Source organism: Pongo pygmaeus, chromosome 19 (assembly GCF_028885625.2).
Source record: "Pongo pygmaeus isolate AG05252 chromosome 19, NHGRI_mPonPyg2-v2.0_pri, whole genome shotgun sequence".
Lineage (NCBI taxonomy): Eukaryota > Metazoa > Chordata > Mammalia > Primates > Hominidae > Pongo > Pongo pygmaeus.
In genome coordinates, this window is record NC_072392.2 from 100101267 (window position 1) to 100122841 (window position 21575).

A 21575-nucleotide genomic window follows, 5' to 3' on the forward strand; every position below is an offset into this window, starting at 1 on the left:
CAAGGTTTACCATCACACTTTTTTTTTTTTTTTTTTTGAGACAGAGTCTCGCTCTGTTGCCCAGGCTGGAGTGCCGTGGCGCGATCTCGGCTCACTGCAAGCTCCGCCTCCCAGGTTCACGCCATTCTCCCGCCTCAGCCTCCGGAGTAGCTGGGACTACAGGAGCCCGCCACCACACCCAGCTAATTTTTTGTATTTTTAGTAGAGACGGGGTTTCACTGTGTTAGCCAGGATGGTCTCGATCTCCTGACCTTGTGATCTGCCTGCCTCGGCCTCCCAAAGTGCTGTGATTACAGGCGTGAGCCACTGCGCCCGGCCTACCATCCAACTTTTAAAAGCCCAGTGAGGCCTGGCTGGGCTCAGAAGCTCACGCCTGTAATGCCAGCACTTTGGGAGGCCGAGGTGGAAGGATCAGTTGAAGCCAGGAGTTGAAGACCAGCCTGGGCAACATAGGGAGACCCCCTTCCCTTCAAAAAATTTAAAAATTAGCCAGGCATGGTACTGCGTGCCTATGGTCCCAGCTACTTGGAATACTGAGGTGTAAAAGATTGCTTGAGCCCAGGAGTTTGAGGCTGCAGTGAGCTACAGTCATACCACTGCACCCCAGCCTGGGCAACAGAGCAAGAACCTGTCTCAAAAAAAAAAAAAAAGTCCAGTGAATGCAACCAGCAGTGCTCTGCAAAAGCCCCCGGGAGACCCTGTTAGTAAAGTCAGCTGAGGCCAGGCGCAGTGGCTCACGCCTGTAATCCCAGTACTCTGGGAGGCCAAGGTGGGTGGATCACCCAAGGTCAGGAGTTCAAGACCAGCCTGGCCAACATGGTGAAACCCCGTCTCTACTAAAAATACAAAGATTAGCCGGGCATGGTGGTGCATGCTTGCAATCGCAGCTACTCAGGAGGCTGAGGCAGGAGAATCACCTGAGCCCAGGAGGCAGAGGTTGCAGGGAGCTGAGATCGCAGCACTGAACTCCAGCCTGGGCAACAGAGTGAGACTCTGTCTCAAAAAAAAAAAAAAAGGAAAAGTCGGTGCAGGTCGCACTGCAGTCTGGCAGGAGGGCCAGCCTAGGGCCAGAAGGGCCCTTCCCTCCGTGAGGTCAGAGGACCCCCAGGGTGTAGTATATAGGCCCAGCAATCACAGTTTTAGGCTCCGGGCCAGTGGCTTCCTGGCACCTGGAGAGACAGAGGGTTGGGAAGTCCCAGGCTGCTAAGCCCTAACCACCTCCCCCCAGAGCCTTCAAAGTCTCCCCACTAATCCAGCAGCCCAGTCAGAGAGGTTTTGGACACTGCCCCACCACCTCCCAGCAACAGCCAAGCCCAGGAATGTGCTCATCAGCTGCCTCTGCAAAACGGGAAAGGTATCAGTGACTCCCTCCCCTTTCCAGAGCACATGACACCAGTGCTCCGGGCAGCTGCGCCGTGTCCCAACGTTCTCTCCAGAGGGCCAGTTCCCCGCACAGCTGGTCCACAGGGTCACTGCACCCCATCCCACAGCCAGGGAGCACAGGCACAAATACAGCCCACCCCTTTAGCTGTGACTCAAGACAACCTCCCCCCTCAGAGACCCTGCAAGGAGCCACAGCCCTCGGGCCTCTGCCTCACTGCCCTGAGACCACCATGAGCCCTGCTGGATCCTCAGGGCTGCTGCTGTTGCCCTCGGTGGGACCCACAGACACCACAGAGCTCCTGTTGCCTCCCCTGCAGAGAAGCAGCAAACCCAGGCTCAGCAGAGCCATCGCCCAGCCCTGCACACAGGCCGCAGCTTGCTGTCTGCAGAAAAATTGACTTTCGGCCGGGCGCGGTGGCTCACGCCTATAATCCCAGCACTTTGGGAGGCCGAGGCGGGCAGATCATGAGGTCAGCCAGCAGATCCTGGCTAACACGGTGAAACCCCGTCTCTACTAAAAGTACAAAAAATTAGCCGGGCGTGGTGGCGGATGTCTGTAATCCCAGTTACTCAGAAGGCTGAGGCAGGAGAATCACTTGAACCCGGGAGGCGGAGCTTGCAGTGAGCCAAGATAGCACCATTGCACTCCAGCCTGGGCCACAGAGCAAGACTCCGTCTCAAAAAAAATCGACAGTCTATGTGTTTTTTCTGTATGTGAAGCACAAGAGCGCTGAGGTTAAGCCAAATTACAACTTAAAGACCAGGAGATTCTTATTTTTAGAGACAGGGTCTCACTCTGTCACCCACCCAGAGTGCAGTGGCGTGATCTCCACTCACTGCAGTCTTGACCTCCTGGGATCAAGGGATTCTCCTGCCTCAGCCTCCCGAGTAGCTGGGACTGTAGGTGCAAACCATGCCCAGCTAATTTCTAATTTTTCATAGAGACGGGGTCTCCACATGTTGCCCCAGCACTGGGATTCCAGGCGCACGTCCCTGCGCCCAGCCCGGCCCTTTATCATGTGAAGGGTTAGTGATAAGCAAGGCCCCGTTCCTCTCACCCATCCTTGAAGCCTGAGTCCACCTGATTTCTCGTCACTCCACGGCGGGGATGGGAGGGAATGACCTGGAGTCTGAGCATCACGTGGGGCTGGGTGGCTCCACCCGTGTCCACATCCAGGGTCCAGAATCACAGAAGCCCCATCAGAGTCCAGGTGAAGCAGCCTGCAGGTGGGGAAGGCATCCTCCCTGGGAACTGCAAGACTGCACAGCTCTGCTGGGGAGACTGGGGCCTGTTTCTGCATCTGCACCTCGCCCCAGGGGCGAGGCCTCTCAGCACCGGTGACCCCACTAAGGGCTGGCAGATGGCCTTGGCGTCCGCATTCCAGCCCAGCTCTCCGGGCTTGGTGAGATCATAAACCCGAGGCAAGGACAGGTGGTAAAATTTAAACTTTATTTAGCCAATGTGTTCAATTTTATTGTGAAATAGAAATGCCTGAAGAACTGTCAACGTCTGATTCAGCTCCAGCATCCCTGGCCACCTCCCCACCCGGGAGTCAAGGGTCCTGGTTCTGCCTCGAACAGGCCACGGGCCGTGCTGTAGAGAGGCCAGTGGTCAAAATGAGCCCACGACAGGATGAGGAGCCCTGGCTTGAGGGAAGGGGAAGGCCCAGGCCTGTGCTGGGCCCCAGGGCTGGCAGCCACCAGCCCCTCTTCCAGGCATGGGGGACACCCTGACAGGATCTGGAAGTCTCCATTTACCCAAAAAATGCAAGAGCCATGATCAGTCATGGCAACACTGCAGGTGGTGCTGAGTGACCGTGTCCAGTCTGGCTCAGTCCCTCCCACACGGGGGACAAGCTTCTCCAAGGAGGCCTGGCCAAGGTGGAACAAATACCCTGATGTCGAAAAATGTCTAAAAATCCCACAAATGGAATTTTCAAAGAGAGCAGAAACCTCCCACAGGAGGGAGGCAGCGAGACTCCGAACACTCTAGCAAGTACTCTGGACAGACCCACGTATGAAAAAGTACATCATGGTTTCAAGAAACAAGCCCCACCAGGGTGGGCTGCCTGGAGATGGATCCCTTTCCAAAAACCGAAAAGCAGAAGGAAGAGACGGGGGTGAACGGACGGTGTGTGGGGGTGAGGTGTCACTTCAGAGAGGTTCCCTGGGTTTCCAGCGACGCCCTCCTTCAAGCGAGGGCCGCGGGCTTCGGAGGTGTGCGCTGCTGCTGGGTGTGCAGCCCCCGAGGGGTCTCGGCAGCGCCCGGGTCTGGCTTTCCGTATTACAGTTCATCTTTCACAGCTTTCTGATCATCATCTTCCTCCATGTCTGGCTCCTCTGCTTCTTCCAGGTCCTCGAGATCCTGGGATACAGGAAAAGGGGCGGGGTGGGGGGGGGGCAGGTTGGCTGCAACAGCTGAGGCTGCCAGCCCCCAGCACCCCATGCTGCTCACACCGGGGACTAGCCGGCCACGGTGGACATGGCCACCGGCCACTGGAGCAGCCAACCCTGGTCTTTACGTGCTACACAGGGGTCTTCCCAGTAAGAGTGACACTTGGGGGATTTCTGCCTATAGCAGGATGAATCAGAGCCCCCACTGTGTCAGGAACCCTGGGAATCCCAGCTCAGCCTTGGACCCTTCCACTGGGCACGGCAGGCGTATGTGTGCCTCCCAGCTTGGCACCATGGAGTCTACAGAGGGCCCACATCTCGGCGGGGACAACAGCCCCAGCATGAAGTCCAGGCACAGTCACCACTGGGGTGTGACCATTCTACTTCCAACCCTCGGGCTGTGGCCAGTGACAGGCCACAGGCAGCACCAGGGGCTGGCCCTCCATCCCCAGCCTGGACAGAGTGTTTCCACCTCCCACTGTGCACCAGCACTGCCAGCAGGCCCTGCCAGCCTGGGCTGACCATGCCCTCATCTCCCTCACCATGGTCAAGCACCCCGTCCCTGCCGCATCCTCCCAACACCAGCCTTCCTGCTTCCCCGGCAGAGTCACCACTGCTGCTGGCCACGTGCTGACGGGCAGGACTAAGCTCCCGAGGGCAGACCCATGTCTGCTCCCTTGTGCCCGGTCCCCGCCAGGGGGCTGGGGATGGACATTTGAGCCCAAGTTATCAGCATGTGAGGATCCGGTGCCATGTGTCTGAAAAGGTTTTCTAAGCAAAATCTGGTTTTTAAAGATGCCTTCAACCTCGTCCCCTAAAGAAGTGCTGGCCAGGGAGAGCTGTTTCAGCAGAGCACTGGGAGCACATCCCTTGCCCTGCTGGGCAAAGGTGTGGGGCCCCAGAGGCCTGGACGCACAGATGTGCCTCCAACAGCACCATTCCCATCACAAGCCAAGCCCAAGTGGACATGTCCCATGGGGCCAAGGGGCTGAATCCCAGAGACTAGCCCAGGGCTGTGACCCCACTCACGTCATCATCCCCTGCCCCATCCTGGCCACCGCTCTCCAGGAACTTCTTAAAACCATCCAGCGTGCGTTCCCCGTTGTAATCGATGACCTATGGAAGACAGGGATGAGTGCACGGGCTGGTCCCGGCCCAGAGCCAATCTCCCGGCATTGGCTCCTCCTCCCTAGAGAAAGGCAGAGCAGGCCCGGTCCGGTGGCTCACACCCGGAATCCAGCACTTTGGGAGTTCAATAACAGCCTAGGCAATATAGTGAGATCCCATCTCTCTCGGAAAACAAAAAAAGGTGGGTGCTTCTGAAGGAGCTCCCACAGCTCTTCTCCCACCCCACTAGCCCCAGGCTCCTTCCAGACAGAGAGGCACCCAGGCTGGCATGGGGACCGCTGCTCTTCCCAGAGCCCGCCCCAGCCCCGCCTGGAGGGAAGGCGCACCGTCCTGTCAGCACTGGCTGGAAAGAACTTGAGTGTGGGGAAGCTGTGCACTTTGACGGCCTCCACCTCATTGGCAGTCGAGTCCATCTTGGCGATGACAATGTTCTCGTGGTCCTTGTACGTCTCTCCTAGTTTATCCCAAATGGGAGCCAACTGTTTGCAGTGACCACACCATGGGGCATCTGAAAAGAAAGCAGTTCTAGGGTGCGTCCTGGATCACAAAGCCACCGGCAGACGCCTCCCCGGAGTCTGCCCACCTCGTGCGTGCCCTGGTGGCACGGACCTGGGGAGCTGAAAGGGCAACACTTACAGAACTCCACAAAGACGTTCTTTTTCTCATCAAAAGCCACGTCTTCAAAGTTCTTCCCAACAAGCACCTTGACGGGCTGCTTGTCCCAGTCGTCTGGCAGCTCCTGGCTCATCAGGTGGGGCTGGAGAGCAGGCAGGGCACGGTGAGGGGTGGCAATGCCTGGCGGACCACAGAGCTCCCCAACCCTCACCCTGCCCGGGGCTGAGGTGCACAGCTGCCCTGGGCACACCAGGATGGCAGCCGCAGACACCGACAGTGCCAAGAATCCAGAAAGAGAAGGCTGAGCCAGTGGGCTGGGCCCAATGAGCCCACGCAGGCCGCACCCTCGCCAGCCAGGAGGTTTCCCTAAGGAGCATCTGGGCCAGCCGTGTCAACAAGAGGGCTCCTACAGGTCCCCAAGGGTGTGACAAGAATGGTGGTCTTCACACCATCTTGGGCTCCGTCCTCTTACTCTGAAGATCTTACTTTGAGGACAAAGCCCAGGACACTAAGAGCCCAGAGACCCCAAGCTGGCAGCTCTACCTGGGAGGCAGCCCTGGCCCGGGACGCGCCCACACCTTGATTTTGCCCTCCAGGAAGCGGTGGCAGAACTCTGTGATCCTCTCTGCCGTCAGCTCCTCCGATTCGGGCTTGTACTTGGTCATCTCCTCCTCCAGGGTGATGAGGCGCACAGCCGGGCACTCTTCCTTCTTTAGGCCAAAGAACTCGAGGATGCGCTGGTTGTCGGTGTGGTCGCTGTCGATGAAGATGAACAAGATCTGGGGGAGAAAAGGAGGTTGCACAGGTGCGGGAGACGGCTGGCCTCTGCCTCCAGCCGACTTCGCTCGGAAGGTGCAGCAGACGGCTGGCCTCTGCCTCCAGCCCTGACTTCGCTCGGAAGCAGACCGTGCTCCTGGTGTCTTTTTCCTCCAACCTGGACTCCGGGGTTGCCCAACCAGACCAGCAGGTGACTGGGAGCAGAGGTCTGGCCTGGCTGGCCCCTTGCCTACATCCAGGCTGTCCTGAATCAGGTGCCTGGTCCGGTCCAGGGGGCAGCCTCAGGAAGGCCTCACACTTTTGTCACCTTGGGAAGGTTGTACTGCTCCCTGGCACCGCCCCACGAGCCACCCAGAGGAGCAGCTCACCTTGCCCTTGAAGCTCTCGGCTGCTGTTTTGAAGTTGCTCAGTTTGCCATCATAGTCAGACACACTCTTGGGCAAGAACAGCAGGATGTGAGTCTTGATTTCACCTCCAAAAATCTTCGGGGCTGTCTGTGTTATAAACTTAAGTTACTGGGTCTGAGTCACACACTATTAATGCAGAAGGTTCTCCCAACGGCCTCCAATGTCAGACGCTGGACAGCAGTGGTAACCGGGAGCCTCATGCCACCCCCAACCCACTCCTCCCCATCCCCAGCCTGGGGGCTGCAGGGCAGCAGGGGAGCCGCACCTGCTCGGTGAACTCGATGACAAGGGGCAGCTGGTTGTGTTTGATAAAGTCCAGCAGGTTCTCCTTGGTGACCTCCCCTTCAAAGTTGTTCCGGCCTTCATCAAACTGTGGACAGAAAGGGGGCCCTGACTGAGCATTGCTGCTGGGAGCACAGCCCCTGGGCCCGGGTCTCCCTGGACGTGGGAAGTCACAGCAGACAGCAGCCCTGCCCTCCTGTGGGGTTTCGAGCCATAGGTCCAGCAATGGGTATAGGACATGACTGTTCCTTGACAGCCAGACTGGCTCCGGCCATGACCTTATATGGCCGCCAGTGAATTCAACGGCTGGTTTCACATCCACAACTCAAGCCTGGCGCATGTGGTCTTCCAGCAACCCTTGAAGTGTGGCCCATCCCCAGGGACCGCAATCTTTTCAGGGCACCCATGTGGTCAAAGCTATTTTCTTTTTTATTTATATATGAGATAGTCTCACTCTCTTGCCCAGGCTGGAGTGCAGTGGCCCGATCTTGGCTCACTGCAACCTCCGCCTCCCAGGTTCAAGTGATTTTCCTGCCTTAGCCTCCCAAGTAGCTAGGACTACAGGCGCCCGTCACCACGCCTGGCTAATTTTTTTTGTATTTTTAGTCAAGATGGGGTTTTACCATGTTGGCCACGAAGGTCTCAATCTCTTTTTTTTTTTTTGTGACAGAGTCTTGCCCTGTCGCCCAGGCTGGAGTGCAGTGGCGTGATCTCCACTCACTGCAAGCTCCGCCTCCCGGATTCAAGCCATTCTCCTGCCTCAGCCTCCCAAGTAGCTGGGACTACAGGCGCCCGCCACCACTGGCTAATTTTTGGTATTTTTAGTAGAGACAGGGTTTCACCATGTTAGCCAGGATGGCCTCGATCTCCTTACCTCGTGATCCACCTGCCTTAGCCTCCTAAAGTGCTGGGATTATAGGTGTGAGCCACCGTGCCTGGCTGGTCAAAGCTATTTTCACACTCACACTTCTCTAGACTCTGCCTTTTCACTCTCCCTCTCCCGTGCTGCGGCAGACCCACAGAGGCTGCTGGGCGCCTGGTGTCGCAAGAGCAGGAGGAATCTAAAACGCCACTCAGCACTAAATTGTTTTTGTCTGGGAAAAACTAGTTTCCATAAAGATGTGATTTATGATAACATGTAATGGGATTATTATTCTTTTAAAATAAATTTGGCCACAGTGGCTCAGGCCTGTAAGCCCAGCATTTTGGGGGGCCAAGATGGGTGGATCACTTGAGACCAGGAGTTCGAGACCAGCCTGGCCAACATGGTAAAACCCCATCTCTACTAAAAATACAAAAATAAGCTAGGCATGGTGGCGGGCACCTGTAATCCCAGGTACTTGGGAGGCTGAGGCAGGAGAATCGCTTGGACCCAGGAGGCGGAGGTTGCGGTGAGCCGAGATGGCACCACCGCACTCCAGCCTGGGCAACAAGAGCGAAACTTTGTCTCAAAAAAAAAAAAAAAAAAAAAAGGCTGGGTGCAGTGGCTCACACCTGTAATCCTAGCAGTTTGGGAGGCTGAGGCAGGTGGATCACTTGAGTTTATGAGTTTGAGACCAGCCTGGCCAACATGGTGAAACCTCGACTCTACCAAAAATACAAAAAATTAGCTGGGTGTGGTGGTGCACACCTGTAATCCCAGCTGCTTGGGAGACTGAGGCAGAAGAATCACTTGAACCCGGGAGGCGGAGGTTGCAGTGAGCCAAGATCGTGCCACTGCACTCCAGCCTGGGCAACAGAGCAAGACTCCGTCTCAAAAAAAAAAAAAAAATAAATAAAAATACAAAAATCAGTTGGGTGTGGTGGCACCTGCCTGTAATCCCAGCTACTTGGGAGGCTGAGACAAGAGGATTGCTTGAGTCTGGGAGGCAGACATTGCAGTGAGATCGCACCACTGCACTCCAGCCTGGGTGACAAGAGTGAAACAGGCCAGGCATGGTGGCTCACGCCTGTAATCCTAGTACTTTGGGAGGCTGAGGCGGGCGGATCACCTGAAGCCAGGAGTTTCAGAGCAGCCTAGTCCAACATGGTAAAACTTCGTCTTTACTAGAAATACAAAAATGAGCCAGGCATGGTGGCAGATGCCTGTAATCCCAGCTACTTGGGAGGCTGAGGCAGAAGAATCGCTTGAACCCAGGAGGCGGAGGTTGCAGTGAGCCAAGATCGTGCCACTGCATTCGAGCCTGGCAACACAGCGAGACTCCATCTCAAAAAATAAAAATAAATAAAAAAAGAGAAAAAAAACGATTTTTTACATTCTTAGTTCTAGTTTCTAATACAACAGATCCTGAAAGGCGCAATCTACGTGCCCGTAAGGCTCTGGGGACCCCTAATAATGCACAGCAGCTTCAGGGAGTCCTAAGGCCACAAGATGGAGAGGCTGTGGCGGCCCAATCACGACGGGTCAGCCTGCAGCTGAGGATGTGGCCTTGGCTCAGGCTCAGAGAGGCGCTCCTGTGCTGAGGCTCTTCAAGGGAGAATTTTGGGTGAGCCTTCCATCATTCCCCTGAACTACTTTTTTATTTATTTTTAAAATTTATTTATTTATTTATTTTTTGAGATGGAGTTTTGCTATTGTCACCCAGGGTGGAGTGCAATGGCGTGATCTCGGCTCACTGCAACCTCCACCTCCCGAGTTCCAGCGGTTCTCCTGCCTCAGCCTCCTGAGTAGCTGGGATCACAGGCACCCGCCATCACGCCTGGCTAATTTTTGTATTTTTAGTAGAGACAGGGTTTTACCATGTTGGCCAGGCTGGTCTTGAACTCCTGACCCCAGGTGATCCACTTGCCTTGGCCTCCTAAAGTGCTGGGATTATAGGTGTGAGCCACTGAACCCGGCCCGAACTTTTTTTTTTTTTTTTTTTTTTTTTTTTTGAGATGGAGTTTCACTCTTGTTGCCCAGGCTAGAGTGCAGTGGCAGGATCTCGGCTCACTGCAACCTCTGCTTCCCGGGTTAAAGCGATTCTCCTGCCTCTGCCTCCCAAGTAGCTGGAATTACAGGCATGCGCCACCATGCCTGGCTAATTTTGTATTTTTAGTAGAGATGGAGTTTCTTTCTCCATGTTGGTCAGGCTGGTCTTGAACTCCCAACCTCAGGTGATCAGCCTGCTTCGGCCTCCCAAAGTGCTGGAATTACAGGCGTGAGCCACTGCACCTGGAACGAACTATTTTTTAAAAAATTTATTTATTTATTTTATTTTATTTTATTTATTTTGAGACTGAGTTTTGCTCTTGTTTCCCTGGCTAGAGTGCAATGGCACGATCTCGATCTTGCCTCATTGCAACCTCCGCCTCCTGGGTTCAAGTAATTCTCCTGCCTCAGCCTCGCAAGTAGCTGGGATTATAGGCATCTGCCAACACGCCTGGCAAATTTTGTATTTTTATTAGAGATGGGGTTTCTCCATGTTGGTCTGGCTGGTCTCAAGCTTCTGACCTCAGGTGATCTGCCTGCCTTGGTCTCCCAAAGTGCTGAGATTACAGGCGTGAGCCAGCGCGTCCAGCCAAAAAAATTTATTTTATTTTTATTTTTTGTACAGACAATCTTACTATGTTGCCCAGGCTGGTCTCAGACTCCTGGCCTCAAGCAATCCTCTTGTCTCGGCCTCCTCGAGTGCTGGGATCACAGGTGTGAGCCACCAAGCCTGGTCCCCTCAAATCTTTTTTTCTTTTTTTTTGAGACAGTCTTGCTCTGTCGCCTACACTGGAGTGCAGTGGCGCAATCTCGGCTCACTGCAACCTCCGCCTCCTGAGTTCACGCCATTCTCCTGCCTCAGCCTCCTGAGTAGCTGGGATTACAGGTGCCCACCACCATGCCCAGCTAATTTTTTGTATTTTTAGTAGAGACGGGGTTTCACCGTGTTAGCCAGGATGGTCTCGATCTCCTGACCTCATGACCCGCCCACCTCAGCCTCCCAAAGTGCTGGAATTACAGGCGTGAGCCACCGCGCCCAGCCTCCTCAAACTTCTTAAATGAGACTTGGGGAAATAAATCACGCATCCTTTCTTATTGGCCATTTCCATGTATGCGTCCTCAGAGTAATTTGGAGACCAGATGCCACTTCCTCCTCTTGTGCATGCTGTGCCTGGGCCACCCTGACCTGGCCTGACTGCCAAAGAGCTGATGCTAAACCAGGACACAAGCACCAACCACCCTGCCCGAGCCCGAGGGGCAGAGGCTTCTAAGCCTGCTACCTCTTCCCGAGAGGGGCAAAGGTGGATAAGAAGTGGCAGAAAAACCAAGTTCAGGAGGCCCTTGGAGGGAATCCTTTGGAACATGAGCTGCTGATCACAGCCGGGCTCCCAATGGCACTGGTGGGCTTGCACTGTGCCCAGGAGTAACGCTGGGCCGCAACTGCAGGCAAACAGAAAATCCCCTCAGCCCTGCAGAACAATGTCTCCGGCTCCCTCCAGAGTGTCAGGCGTCGCCTACACCATCTCATGCTAAGAAGCCAGGAGGAGACGCTGCCGCAGCTGTCCCAGGGCTGCCATCGTTTCAGCAGAGATGCCACACCATACTCAATCACGGTCTATTGTGGTAAGGGAAACTGGTCCACTTAGCAGGGCACAGCAGCAGCAGGCCAGCCCTGCCAGGCCACAGTGACAAACAGCATAGAAAGGCCCAATGCAGGCCGGGTGATATGGCTCACGCCTGTAACCCCAATGTTTTGGCAGGCCGAGGCAGGAGGATTGCTTGAGCTCAGAAGTTCAAGACAAGCCTGGGCAACACGGTGAAACCCCGTTTCTACAAAAGTATTAAAAAATAGCCAGGTGCGGTGGTGCACACCTGTGGTCCCAGCTACTCAGGAGGCTGAGGTGGGAGGACTGCTTGAGCCCAGGAGGTCGAAGCTGCAGTGAACTGTGATTGTGCCACTGCACTCCAGGCTGGTAACAGAGCGAGACCCTTTCTCAAACAACAATAATATGCCCAGTGCTGCCAGCTGGTGGAGAAGAAAAAGTGAAATATCAGAAGCTCTCACACCCACGGTGCCAGTGACCAGCAGCCCCCAGAGGTTTTCCTGGATTGCAGTGCCCGCTAGGGAAGGAAGGGAAGAGCAGGCAAGAGCGGGCCACACAAGAGCACCCGACTCAGCCAGGCTGCCCGCTGTGGCCAGTGCACACACAGGAAGGTCTCACTCACTTTGAGGGATGGGGGTTAACAGCCTGGCAGAAAAGGAACAAGTTGGACTCATCCTCTCAGCTGCAGGGTGAGCTCTGACTTCCAGGGCAGACCCTACCGCGTGCACCGGACAGGGGGCCGGGCTTCTGCCCGGAGCTGCCTGCAACGACCACGTTCACCATCACGGACACCTGGGCCATCTTCAGTGGGCAAGAAAGCGCCACCCACCAACTGGCATCAAACTCAAGTGGGGTTGTCTGTGCCCAGCTCTAGTGGACTCCAGAGAATGGAGGCAGAACGTTAACCTGTGGGGAGCCCACATGGATGACCACGTGTGAGCCTTGGCAGGCAAGAGCAACGAAACCACCCTCCCAGCCTTCGCAGACACGATCACCAAACTGTCCACAGAGTCACAGCGGCCACTGCAGACATCCAGGGCACTGAAGGAGCTGTGGGATGTGTGACAAAACAGGGTTCGCGAGTTTCGTGGGCCCTGGAGGAAGTCTTCCCCAGAACCCAAGTTTCAGGACAAGACTGGGAACTTTCTCTTTAATAAAAGCTCTAAAAAGACCTTTGGTTCCCTCAACTTTATCCAACACTTCACTGGCTTTTTCTAGTCAGATGTTTAATTTCCTGGGCACCTTGCAATGGCAATTGACTAATTTAGCAACTCTCTTCCCTTCAGGGAACATCAAGAGAATGTCTCCTGGTAAAGAGCACCTACTGTCTTGAATTATCTTGAGGAAGTGGCTGCAAAAACAGCTAAATGACAAGAACAAGAACATGGAAGCAAGCCATCCTGACCCACCCGCACTACCGCGCTCCAGGAAGCTGGCTCTACCCTTCGTCCTACCTGGTCCCGGGGAGTGCTGGATGCTCAGTGCTTACTACAGAAAGTGAAAGGGTTGGTGGCTCACACCTGTAATCCCAGCACTTTGGGAGGCCAAGGCAGGCGGATCACGAAGTCAGGAGATCGAGACCATCCTGGCTAACACAGTGAAACCCCGTCTCTACTAAAAATACAAAAAAACTAGCTGGGTGTGGTGGCGGGTGCCCTGTAGTCCCAGCTACTCGGGAGGCTGAGGCAGGAGAATGGCGTGAATCCGGGAGGCTGAGCTTGCAGTGAGCGGAGATCGCGCCACTGCACTCCAGCCTGGGCAACAAAGAGAGACTCTGTCTCAAAAAAAGAAAAATAAAAAAAACAAAGTGAATGGGTTCCTCATGTCCAAAACCACTCAGCCCCAATCCCAGAGGCTGCCCGTCTGACCGTTTGGCTTATGAAGCTGCTGTCTAAAAGGTTCTTCTTCTCCCCTCTGGAAACGACACAGGACAGGAACTGAAAGTCCCATCGCCCCGGGCGCCCTCCTGCCCCTCACTCCCCAGGTCCCTCCTCTCCCGAGACTTTCTCTCCTATCCACACTACCTGGCTCTGAGCGGCACAAACCCACGATCATCCACATCCAGGTTCAGCTGTCCCTAGAACACAAGTGTGCGGCCCCAGCCCCACCTGCCTGGTGACCGAGAAAAGAGACAACAGAAACCCACAGGCCCCATCTTGACACTGTGCAAACAAGGACCCTGCTGTGTCCTGGTAACGGGGAGAGGCGGCTAAGAGGCCACACTGTCCAGGAGCCCTTCCCCAGGAGAAGGACAGCAGGATCAGGATGGCAGTTTTCAAAGTGGATCCTTAGGGGTCGTAATGCCCTTGGGGCTGAGGGGCACACGAAGTGTGGGTGCCAACTGGGTGGGAACACGCCAAGAGAGCCAATACTCCAGACCTCTGGGTAAAGAAAACGTTCTGGAAATAGGAATGCTGCATGACGCTCTGAATGTAATTAATGCTTTAAAAGAGTTAAAACGTGGCCGGGCGCAGTGGCTCATGCCTGTAATCCCACCATTTTGGGAGGCTGAGGCAGGCAGACCACTCGGAGCTCAGGAGTTCAAGACCAGCCTGGACAACACAGCAAAACCCCATGTCTACCAAAAAATACAAAAACTTAGCCAGGCGTGGTGGCACACGCCTGTAGCTCCAGCTACTCGGGAGGCTGAGGTTAGAGGATCACTTGAGCCTGGGAAGCAGAAGTTGCAGTGAGCTAAGAATGCACCACTGCACTCCAGCCTGGGCGGCAGAGTGAGAAACCCTATCTCAAAAAAAAAGGCAAATGGGGCCAGGCGCAGTGGCTCACATCTGTAATCCCAGCACTTTGGGAGGCTGAGGTGGGTGGATCACGAGGTCAAGAGATTCAGACCATCCTGGCCAACATGGTGAAACCCCATCTCTACTAAAACAAAAATTAGCTGGGCATGGTGGTGCATGCCTGTAGTCCCAGCTAGTCAGGAGGCTGAGGCAGGAGAATCACTTGAATCCAGGAGGTGGAGTGTGCAGTGAGCCGAGATTGCACTACTGCACTTCAGCCTGGCGACAGAGCAAGACTCCGTCTCCAAAAAAAAAAAGGGCAAATGTTGTTACGTGTTTTATCATAATTGAAAAAAAAAAAGCTAACAGTCAAAAGCAGCTCTTCTGAGGCGGCTGTGGCAGCAGAGCGGCCAGAGGGCCCACAGCTGAATGCGAAGGCCACAGGCATCAGTGCAACACCCCAACTTGGGAAAGCTGCAGAACATACCTATTGGGCCAAAGGTGCCAGGAGCAAGGTTCCTTTAACGATAAGGAGAGCAACGCCACCCTCTTCAGACCAACCCCGGAACTAACCTGGGCAGAGCTGCCTGGGGCCACTCACCTTCTTAAAGAGGACAACCCCATCTTTGTCGAGCTGGTATTTGGAGAACACGTCACTGTTGGAAGTGATCCCAAATGGTATGTCATCGATGGCCTCTGCTGCCTGCAAAAACTGCTTGGCAGAGTCTGACTCCACGTCCTGAATGAGGAGGGAGAAGCAGAGGTCGTCATGATCCCGCAGCACCAAGCAGTCGGGCAGACCCTGTAGTGCCCAGGCCAGGGGGGACACGTGCAGAACTGCCAGCCGCAGGCCGAGGACCCCTCCTCAATGGATGACAGAAGGAAGGAAGACTGGAATAACACTCTGGTCTCTACCTTGAAGAAGCCGACGACAGCCACCTCGCTGGACTCCACCAAGGACTCTGCAGCTGCGCCGTCAGGCAGGGTGGTGGCAGCCGGGCCCGTGCGCTTCTTCAGCCAGTTCACGATGTCATCGGCCTCTCTGCCAGCTAACCCCAAACAAATGTAGGTTCCACTCTCAAACAGGGAGCGCCGCCTGCCCTGCCGGGCCTGTTCCTGTCTCTGCCAGCCAGGCTGACGACACCTGAATCAACCTAAGCAAGATGTTCTCCCACCATGGAAGCGGACTGGTGCCGTCTGCCCGCCTCCTAAACTCCAATGTACATGAGACTGTGGTTGTGTTTATGGGGAGTGGGGAGGGAAGAGGGTGATTCTGTCTGAATAATAGGATCACAAACCCATTTTTTTTCTCTGATCTCTCTGCATTTTCTTTTTTCTTTTGACACAGGGGCTCACTCTGTTACCCAGCTGGAGGGTAGTGGCAGGATCTTGGCTCACTGCAGCCTCCACCCACTGGGCTCAAGCAATCTTCCCAACCTCAGCCTCCCGAGTATCTGGGGTACAGGTGCACGCTACCACACCCAGCTCATTTTTGTATTTATTGTAGAGACGAGGTTTTGCCATGTCGCCCAGGCTGGTCTTTAACTCCTGTGCTCAAGCAGTTTGCCCACCACGACTTCCCAAAGTGCTGGGATTACAGGCACGAGCCACCAATCCCAGCCTTTTTTTTTTTTTTTTTTTTGGAAGATAGGGTCTTGCTCTGTCACCCAGATTAGAGTGCAGTGGCATGATCATGGCTCAGTGCAACCTCGAACTTCTGGGCTCAAGCAATCCTCCTACCTCAGGCTCCCAAGTAGCTGGGACCACAGGCATGTGCCACCACACCCAACTAACTTTTTTTTTTTTTTTTTTTTTGAGGCGGAGTTTCGCTCAGGCTGGAGTGCAATAGCGTGATCTCGGCTCACTGCAACCTCCATCTTCCAGGTTCAAGCAATTCTCCTGCCTGACCCTCCCGAGTAGCTGGGATTATAGGTGCCCGCCACCACACCTGGCTAATTTTTGTATTTTTAGTAGAGACAGGGTTCCCCATGTTGGCCAGGCTGGTCTCACTCCTGACCTCAGGTGATACACTTGCCTCGGCAGTCTCCCAAAGTGCTAGGATTACAGAGGTGAGCCACTGCGCCCGGCAATTTTTCTTCTTTTTTTTTTTTTTTTGAGACGGAATCTACCTCTGTCGCCCAGGCTGGAGAGTGCAGTGGCGTGATCTTGGCTCATTGCAACCTCCATCTCCCAGGTTCAAGTGGTTCTCCTGCCTCGGCCTCCCGAATAGCTGGTATTACAGGCGCCCGCCACCATGCCCAGCTAATTTTTGTATTTTTAGTAGAGACGGGGTTTCACTGTGTTGGCCAGGCTGGTCTTGAACTCCTGACCTCGTGATCCGCCTGCCTCGGCCTCCCAAAGTGCGGGATTACACGCGTGAGCCACCGTGCCCGGCCAATTTTTCTATTTTTTGTAGAGATGGGGTTTCGCCACGTTGCCTAGGATGGTCTCAAACTCCTGGGATTAAGCAATCCACCCACCTCGGCCTTCCAAAGTGCTGGGATTACCGGGATGAACCACTGTGCCCAGCCCTAGCTAATTTTTGTATTTTTTGTAGACAGGGTTTCACCATGTTGCCCAGGCTGGCCTTCTGCATTTTTAAAATTTTATTTTTTGAAACGAAGTCTCACCCTGTCACCCAGGCTGGAGTGCAGTGGCATGATCTCAGCTCACTGCAACCTTACCTCCCGGGTTCAAGTGATTCTCCTGTGTCAGCCTCCCGAGTAGCTGGGATTACAGACACGCACCACTACGCCCGGCTAATTTTTGTATTTTTAGTAGAGATGGGGTTTCAACATATTGGCCAGGCTGGCCTCAAACTCCTGACCTCAGGTGATCCACCCGTCTCAGCCTCCCAAAGTGCTGGGATTACAGGCATAAGCCACCGCGCCCAGCCTGTCCTCTGCGTTTTCTAAATTTTCTTTGACATGTACATCCATCAAACACACATGTTCTCACCCAGGAGTCTGACAACAGGCCTCAGCTTAGAGAGGTGGACAGTAACTCAAAACTCAGTGCCAGTTTTTCTACCTATGGGAACAGGCTGACACCTAGCCCACCTAACTCCCGCCTCCTAACTTATCCCAGGAATTTCAGGAGTTCTCGCCAATGGCCCACCCTACATGCCTCCCAGACCGGGAAGAAGATGACACACTGTTATGCCACCAAAGGTAGTCAACTGACAGGAAAGAAACCTCCTCCTCCTGGGAGACTGAGGCTAAGAACGATGCCTCTTTCCCTCCTAGAACTTGACTCCCTGGTCCGAATCGGGAAAACCCCATTCAGATGGAGAAGGATTCTGCCAGTGCTAACAAGACGGTAACCAGGGACAAGTGAATTTAGGAGTGCTCATCTCATCTGCAAACCTGAGTGTTAGTGACAGAACCACGGTGACTTTGGACAGAGCACTTCCCGTTCCAAAAGTGAATATGAGTAAAAAATGAGAACATCAATCACGCCTGTAATCCTAGCACTCTAGGAGGCCAAGGCGGGTGGATCACGAGGTCACGAGATCGAGACCATCCTGGTCAACATGGTGAAACCCCATCTCTACTAAAAATACAAAAATTAGCCAGGCATGGTGGTGCACACCTGTAGTCCCAGCTACTCAGGAGGCTGAGGCAGAGAATCACTTGTACCCGGGAGGCGGAGGTTGCAGTGAGCAGAGATCGTACCACTGCACTTCAGCCTGGGACAGAGCAAGACTGTCTAAAAACAGCCAAGTGAGAGGCAACCACAGAGTTGCTGCCACTAGAACAGGACAGGGCACACCTGCTTAAGGGGACAACCCTGCTAACACTGGAATGAGCTGCTTTCGGGGTACCCGCCATGTGCATCTGACACGCCACAGAGCTGGTTTTACAGACGAGTTTTCTTTTACCACAGTCACTGATTTGGCTACACAGGGGCTCGGCCTCCACTAAGGCAGCTTCAGAGGCGGCAGACGAGCAGCTGAAGGCCTGTGCTACAGACACAGCCGGGTGGGCTTGGATTCGAGGTCTGCTACCGACAGGCGCGATGCTGTTACTGAGCTGCTCTAAGCCTCAGCCCTTTGTCTGGGAAAAGCCTGCCTCACAGAGAGGAGGTAAGGAGAAATCACGCAAGCACGTGACGCAGCAGCTGGCACGCTACAAACAATAACTAGCAGGTGTCACCCCGAGAGCTACAGCTATGCTGCTGCTCCTAGGAACGGGGCAGCACAAACAGCCCATGTGGCCAGAAAGGCACCAGTCTCCCTCTCCTTGCTGGTCAGTCTCCAAACAGACCTCAGCCAGCCGCCCCCACGATGGCACCAGACAAGACAGGTTCTCCATTCGAAGGTTCTTCCAGGATGAAAACTTTCCTCACAGGACCCTCAGGGCACAAGTGGACGGAGAACCCAGCCTGAGGAACGGGATCCCTCCAAGCCTCTGGAACCTGGCCTCCCCACCGCTCAGACAGCTGCCCGTGCCCTTCCAAGTCGGCAGGCCAGTCCCTCTCTAAAGACAGTTCAAGGGCAGTGCCACAGCCACACCTGTATATTCCTTGGGGGAAGCCGTGTCTCCATTCCTGAAGAACTTGATGGTGGGATAGCCGCGCACGCCGTACTGCTGGGCCAGGTCAGACTCCTCCGTGGCGTCCACCTTGGCCAACCTGATCTCGGAACCTTCTGCCTTCAGTTTCCCAGCGGCTTTGGCATACTCAGGGGCCAGAGCCTTGCAGTGGCCACACCAAGGGGCATCTGGAAGCGGAAATGAGATGCTAGAAAGCAGCCTTGATCCCTAAAGCAGCCTTGATCCCTCGGCAGTGCTTCCCTTTTTCCTCTGGCATTTTCCTTCATAAAAACCCTATCTACTCACCAAGATAACCCGTTCTAACGCACAAGGCTGAGCTGATAGCCTGGTGTTCTTGGGCAATATCAGGACAGAGGCCGTGAACGACAAACTACCACCAACCAACACCAGCCCCCACTCTGCTATGTCACCATCAGCACAGCAAGACAAACCTTTCAATGGCTGCTGACTTCTTATTCCCCGTAGGCAACTAAGGCAAGGGTCTCCCTAGACTTTCCCTTTAAGACTACAGATAAAAGTGAAGAAGTGAACGTCGCGGCCTGTACCAGCACTGGCTGTGAGTATGAGATGCACGTCCGTGCACACAGGCCCTGAGTTGCTTAGGGTGAGGGAATAAGACGATCTGTCAACAGAGTTAGCAACTGTGTCAGGCACAAGGTTCCCACCCCAGGGACAGAGCTCAAATCCTTAGGGACATGAGGAAAGCTTGGGATTCTCCTCTGAGACACCATCGGAAGGACTACTGTGGCAAGCTGAAGGTGGGGTGGGCAGGAGCGGGGCGCCTTCCGGGTCGGCCCCCGGGGAGGACTCGGCAAGGCTGGACACTGGCTTGCTGTTTGCTCACACAGGTCGATCCTGTTCTTCTCGCACTAACAGGAAGATCCTGCCGTGCGCAGGGCGGGCACCGGGACGGCCCCCCGGCTCCCAGCCCGGCTCTCATCCGCAAGGAGCCCCGGACATGGCCCCCAAGGCGGGCAGCAAGGGAGCCCCTCAGTCCCGGGCGCGCCGGGGGTCCCGGCCCCGGGGGCTGCCGGGCCGTGCCTGCGTCCGAAGAGCCTGGCCCAGAGGCCCCGAGCCCCGCCCGCCCGCCAGGCCCGGCGCTCACAGAACTCCACCAGCAGGTACTTGTGGGCCGCCAGCGCCTCCGCGAAGTTGCTTTTCCGCAGCACCAGGACGTGGTCCTCCTCCTCGGGGGCGTCGGCGCACACCAGGCCGGCCACGGCCAGGCACAGCAGAGCGCGGCGCAGCATATCGGACACGGAGCAGGCGGGGCGCTTCGGTTGGCGCCGCCGGGACAGCGGGGGCGACGAGAGCGCGCGCCGGTCCCGGCCTCGCCTTTATAAATCCTGGGTCCGGGGCGCGCCTGCCCACCCCGCCCGCGCGCGCTGGCCGCGGCGCGCACGCGCCCCTGGGGCCCGCCTTCGATTGGCCGGCGGACTTCGAGGCTCGTCTTTGCCGCTCTCGGACTGGACACTCACACCAGGCCTGGCCCCGGATTCGGAAACGCTCCTGAGGGCTCCCTGGCCTTCGCCCGGGATTGGCCGAGGACCTCGCGCTCGCTGTCTTTCTTAGCCTCTCATTGGCTCCCGACGAGAACTTTTTCTGCCTTGGCTTCTAATTGGTGGCTTTCGCCTACACCTTCCACGGGTCTGGAATGGATGCCACTTTCGGTAGCCCGGGCTCTGCGCCTCCTGATTGGCCAAGGGATGCGCGCACTCTGCGCGTTCCTTCGTCGAACGTGGCAGTGGGCCGGAGTTCCCAGTCTAGGGGCGGAGCTGCGGCTGCGCCTCCGAAACCCCTCGTGTTGCATTCTGACTGGACCGCGTTCCCAACTGGCACGCCCCCCGGACTCCGGGCCGGAAGCTGGGGTGACGCAATTTCCGGCGCGCGTGTCAAGCGTGCGGCGGCGGCCCTGGAAGGTGGGGTCGGGTTCCTAGGGGCGGCGGTGGGCTCGGTGTGTGATAGCCGGCCCGGTCCGACGCGCTCCGCGAGGTGACGCGAGACACCCACCGAGGCATGGCGGCAGGGCCTGGGCACGGGAATCGTGCGCACAGGGCGAGGAAGCCTCGGAGGGGATGAGAGCACAGGGCGGGTGGTTAGGAGAATGGGGCTGGAGAGACGGGCGGGAGGGGCGGGACCTGGGCGCCGGGGACCTGCCGGCTCCCAGGCCCCAGGAAGACGCTGCCCATGGGTGGAGCGGCCGCAGGAAAGGTACTCCCCGCTAAGGCCTTCAGGGAGCGGCCCTTTGCGATCCCCCTCCTTTCCCACGGGTTGCCAAATCCTGTGACGCTGCCCCTACTCTGGTGCTTCTCAGATGCTCTGGTCGGCTCAGGAGACCTCGCAGCCGTTACACAGCTGTGGAAATATCCTGGGCGCTGGGCGCTGCTTCACTCCGAAGGCAGCAGCTGGGTTTGCCTCCCGACTCGACCCGCTACGGAGGCTGCTGAGCACTTGAAATATGGCCAGTCCACCTGAGACGGGCTGTGAGTGCGCAATGCACATCAAACTTCTAAGACTCAGTGTGCGGGGCCGGGTGCGGTGGCTCACGCCTGTAATCCCAGCACTTTGGAAGGCCGAGGCGGGCGGATCACGAGGTCAGGAGTTCGAGAACAGCCTGATCAGCATGGTGAACACACACCCCCCCCCCCCCCGTCTCTACTAAAAATACAAAAATTAGCCGGGCCTGGTGGCGCGCGCCTGTAATCCCAGCTACTCGGGAGGCTGAGGGAAGAGAACCGCTTGAACCCAGGAGGCAGAGGTTGCAGTGCGCCAAGATCGCGCCA

The 21575-nt window shown here is 55.9% G+C and overlaps 1 protein-coding gene across 2 annotated transcripts; it reads right to left on the reverse strand.

Moving 5' to 3' along the window:
* Positions 1–2814: 2814 nt before the first annotated feature.
* P4HB (prolyl 4-hydroxylase subunit beta) lies at positions 2815–20551 on the reverse strand. Of its 2 annotated transcripts, XM_054457220.2 has the most exons (11): positions 19898–20551; positions 18753–18959; positions 15155–15288; positions 14841–14978; positions 6970–7074; positions 6666–6791; positions 6099–6299; positions 5542–5662; positions 5232–5413; positions 4807–4893; positions 2815–3748 (listed from the first exon to the last, which is right to left on the reverse strand). In XM_054457220.2, the coding sequence occupies exons 1-11, from the start codon at positions 20040–20042 to the stop codon at positions 3668–3670; spliced, it is 1527 nt and encodes a 508-aa protein (XP_054313195.1). In that variant the 5' UTR covers positions 20043–20551; the 3' UTR covers positions 2815–3667. The 2 variants fall into 2 exon arrangements, with proteins under 2 accessions (XP_054313195.1, XP_063512126.1); XM_063656056.1 differs by having other exon boundaries at positions 2815–5413; positions 19898–20196.
* Between the last annotated feature and the right edge of the window lie 1024 nt (positions 20552–21575).

Excerpts from the sequence above, each read along its gene's own strand:
- P4HB (XM_063656056.1), bottom strand. The coding sequence starts at position 20,042 with ATGCTGCGCCGCGCTCTGCTGTGCCTGGCCGTGGCCGGCCTGGTGTGC. Across the intron at positions 15,289-18,752 it reads TTCCCCCAAGGAATATACAG|CTGGCAGAGAGGCCGATGAC; the intron begins GTGTGGCTGTGG and ends GTTTGGGGTTAG. Across the intron at positions 14,979-15,154 it reads CTGTCGTCGGCTTCTTCAAG|GACGTGGAGTCAGACTCTGC; the intron begins GTAGAGACCAGA and ends CTCCTCATTCAG.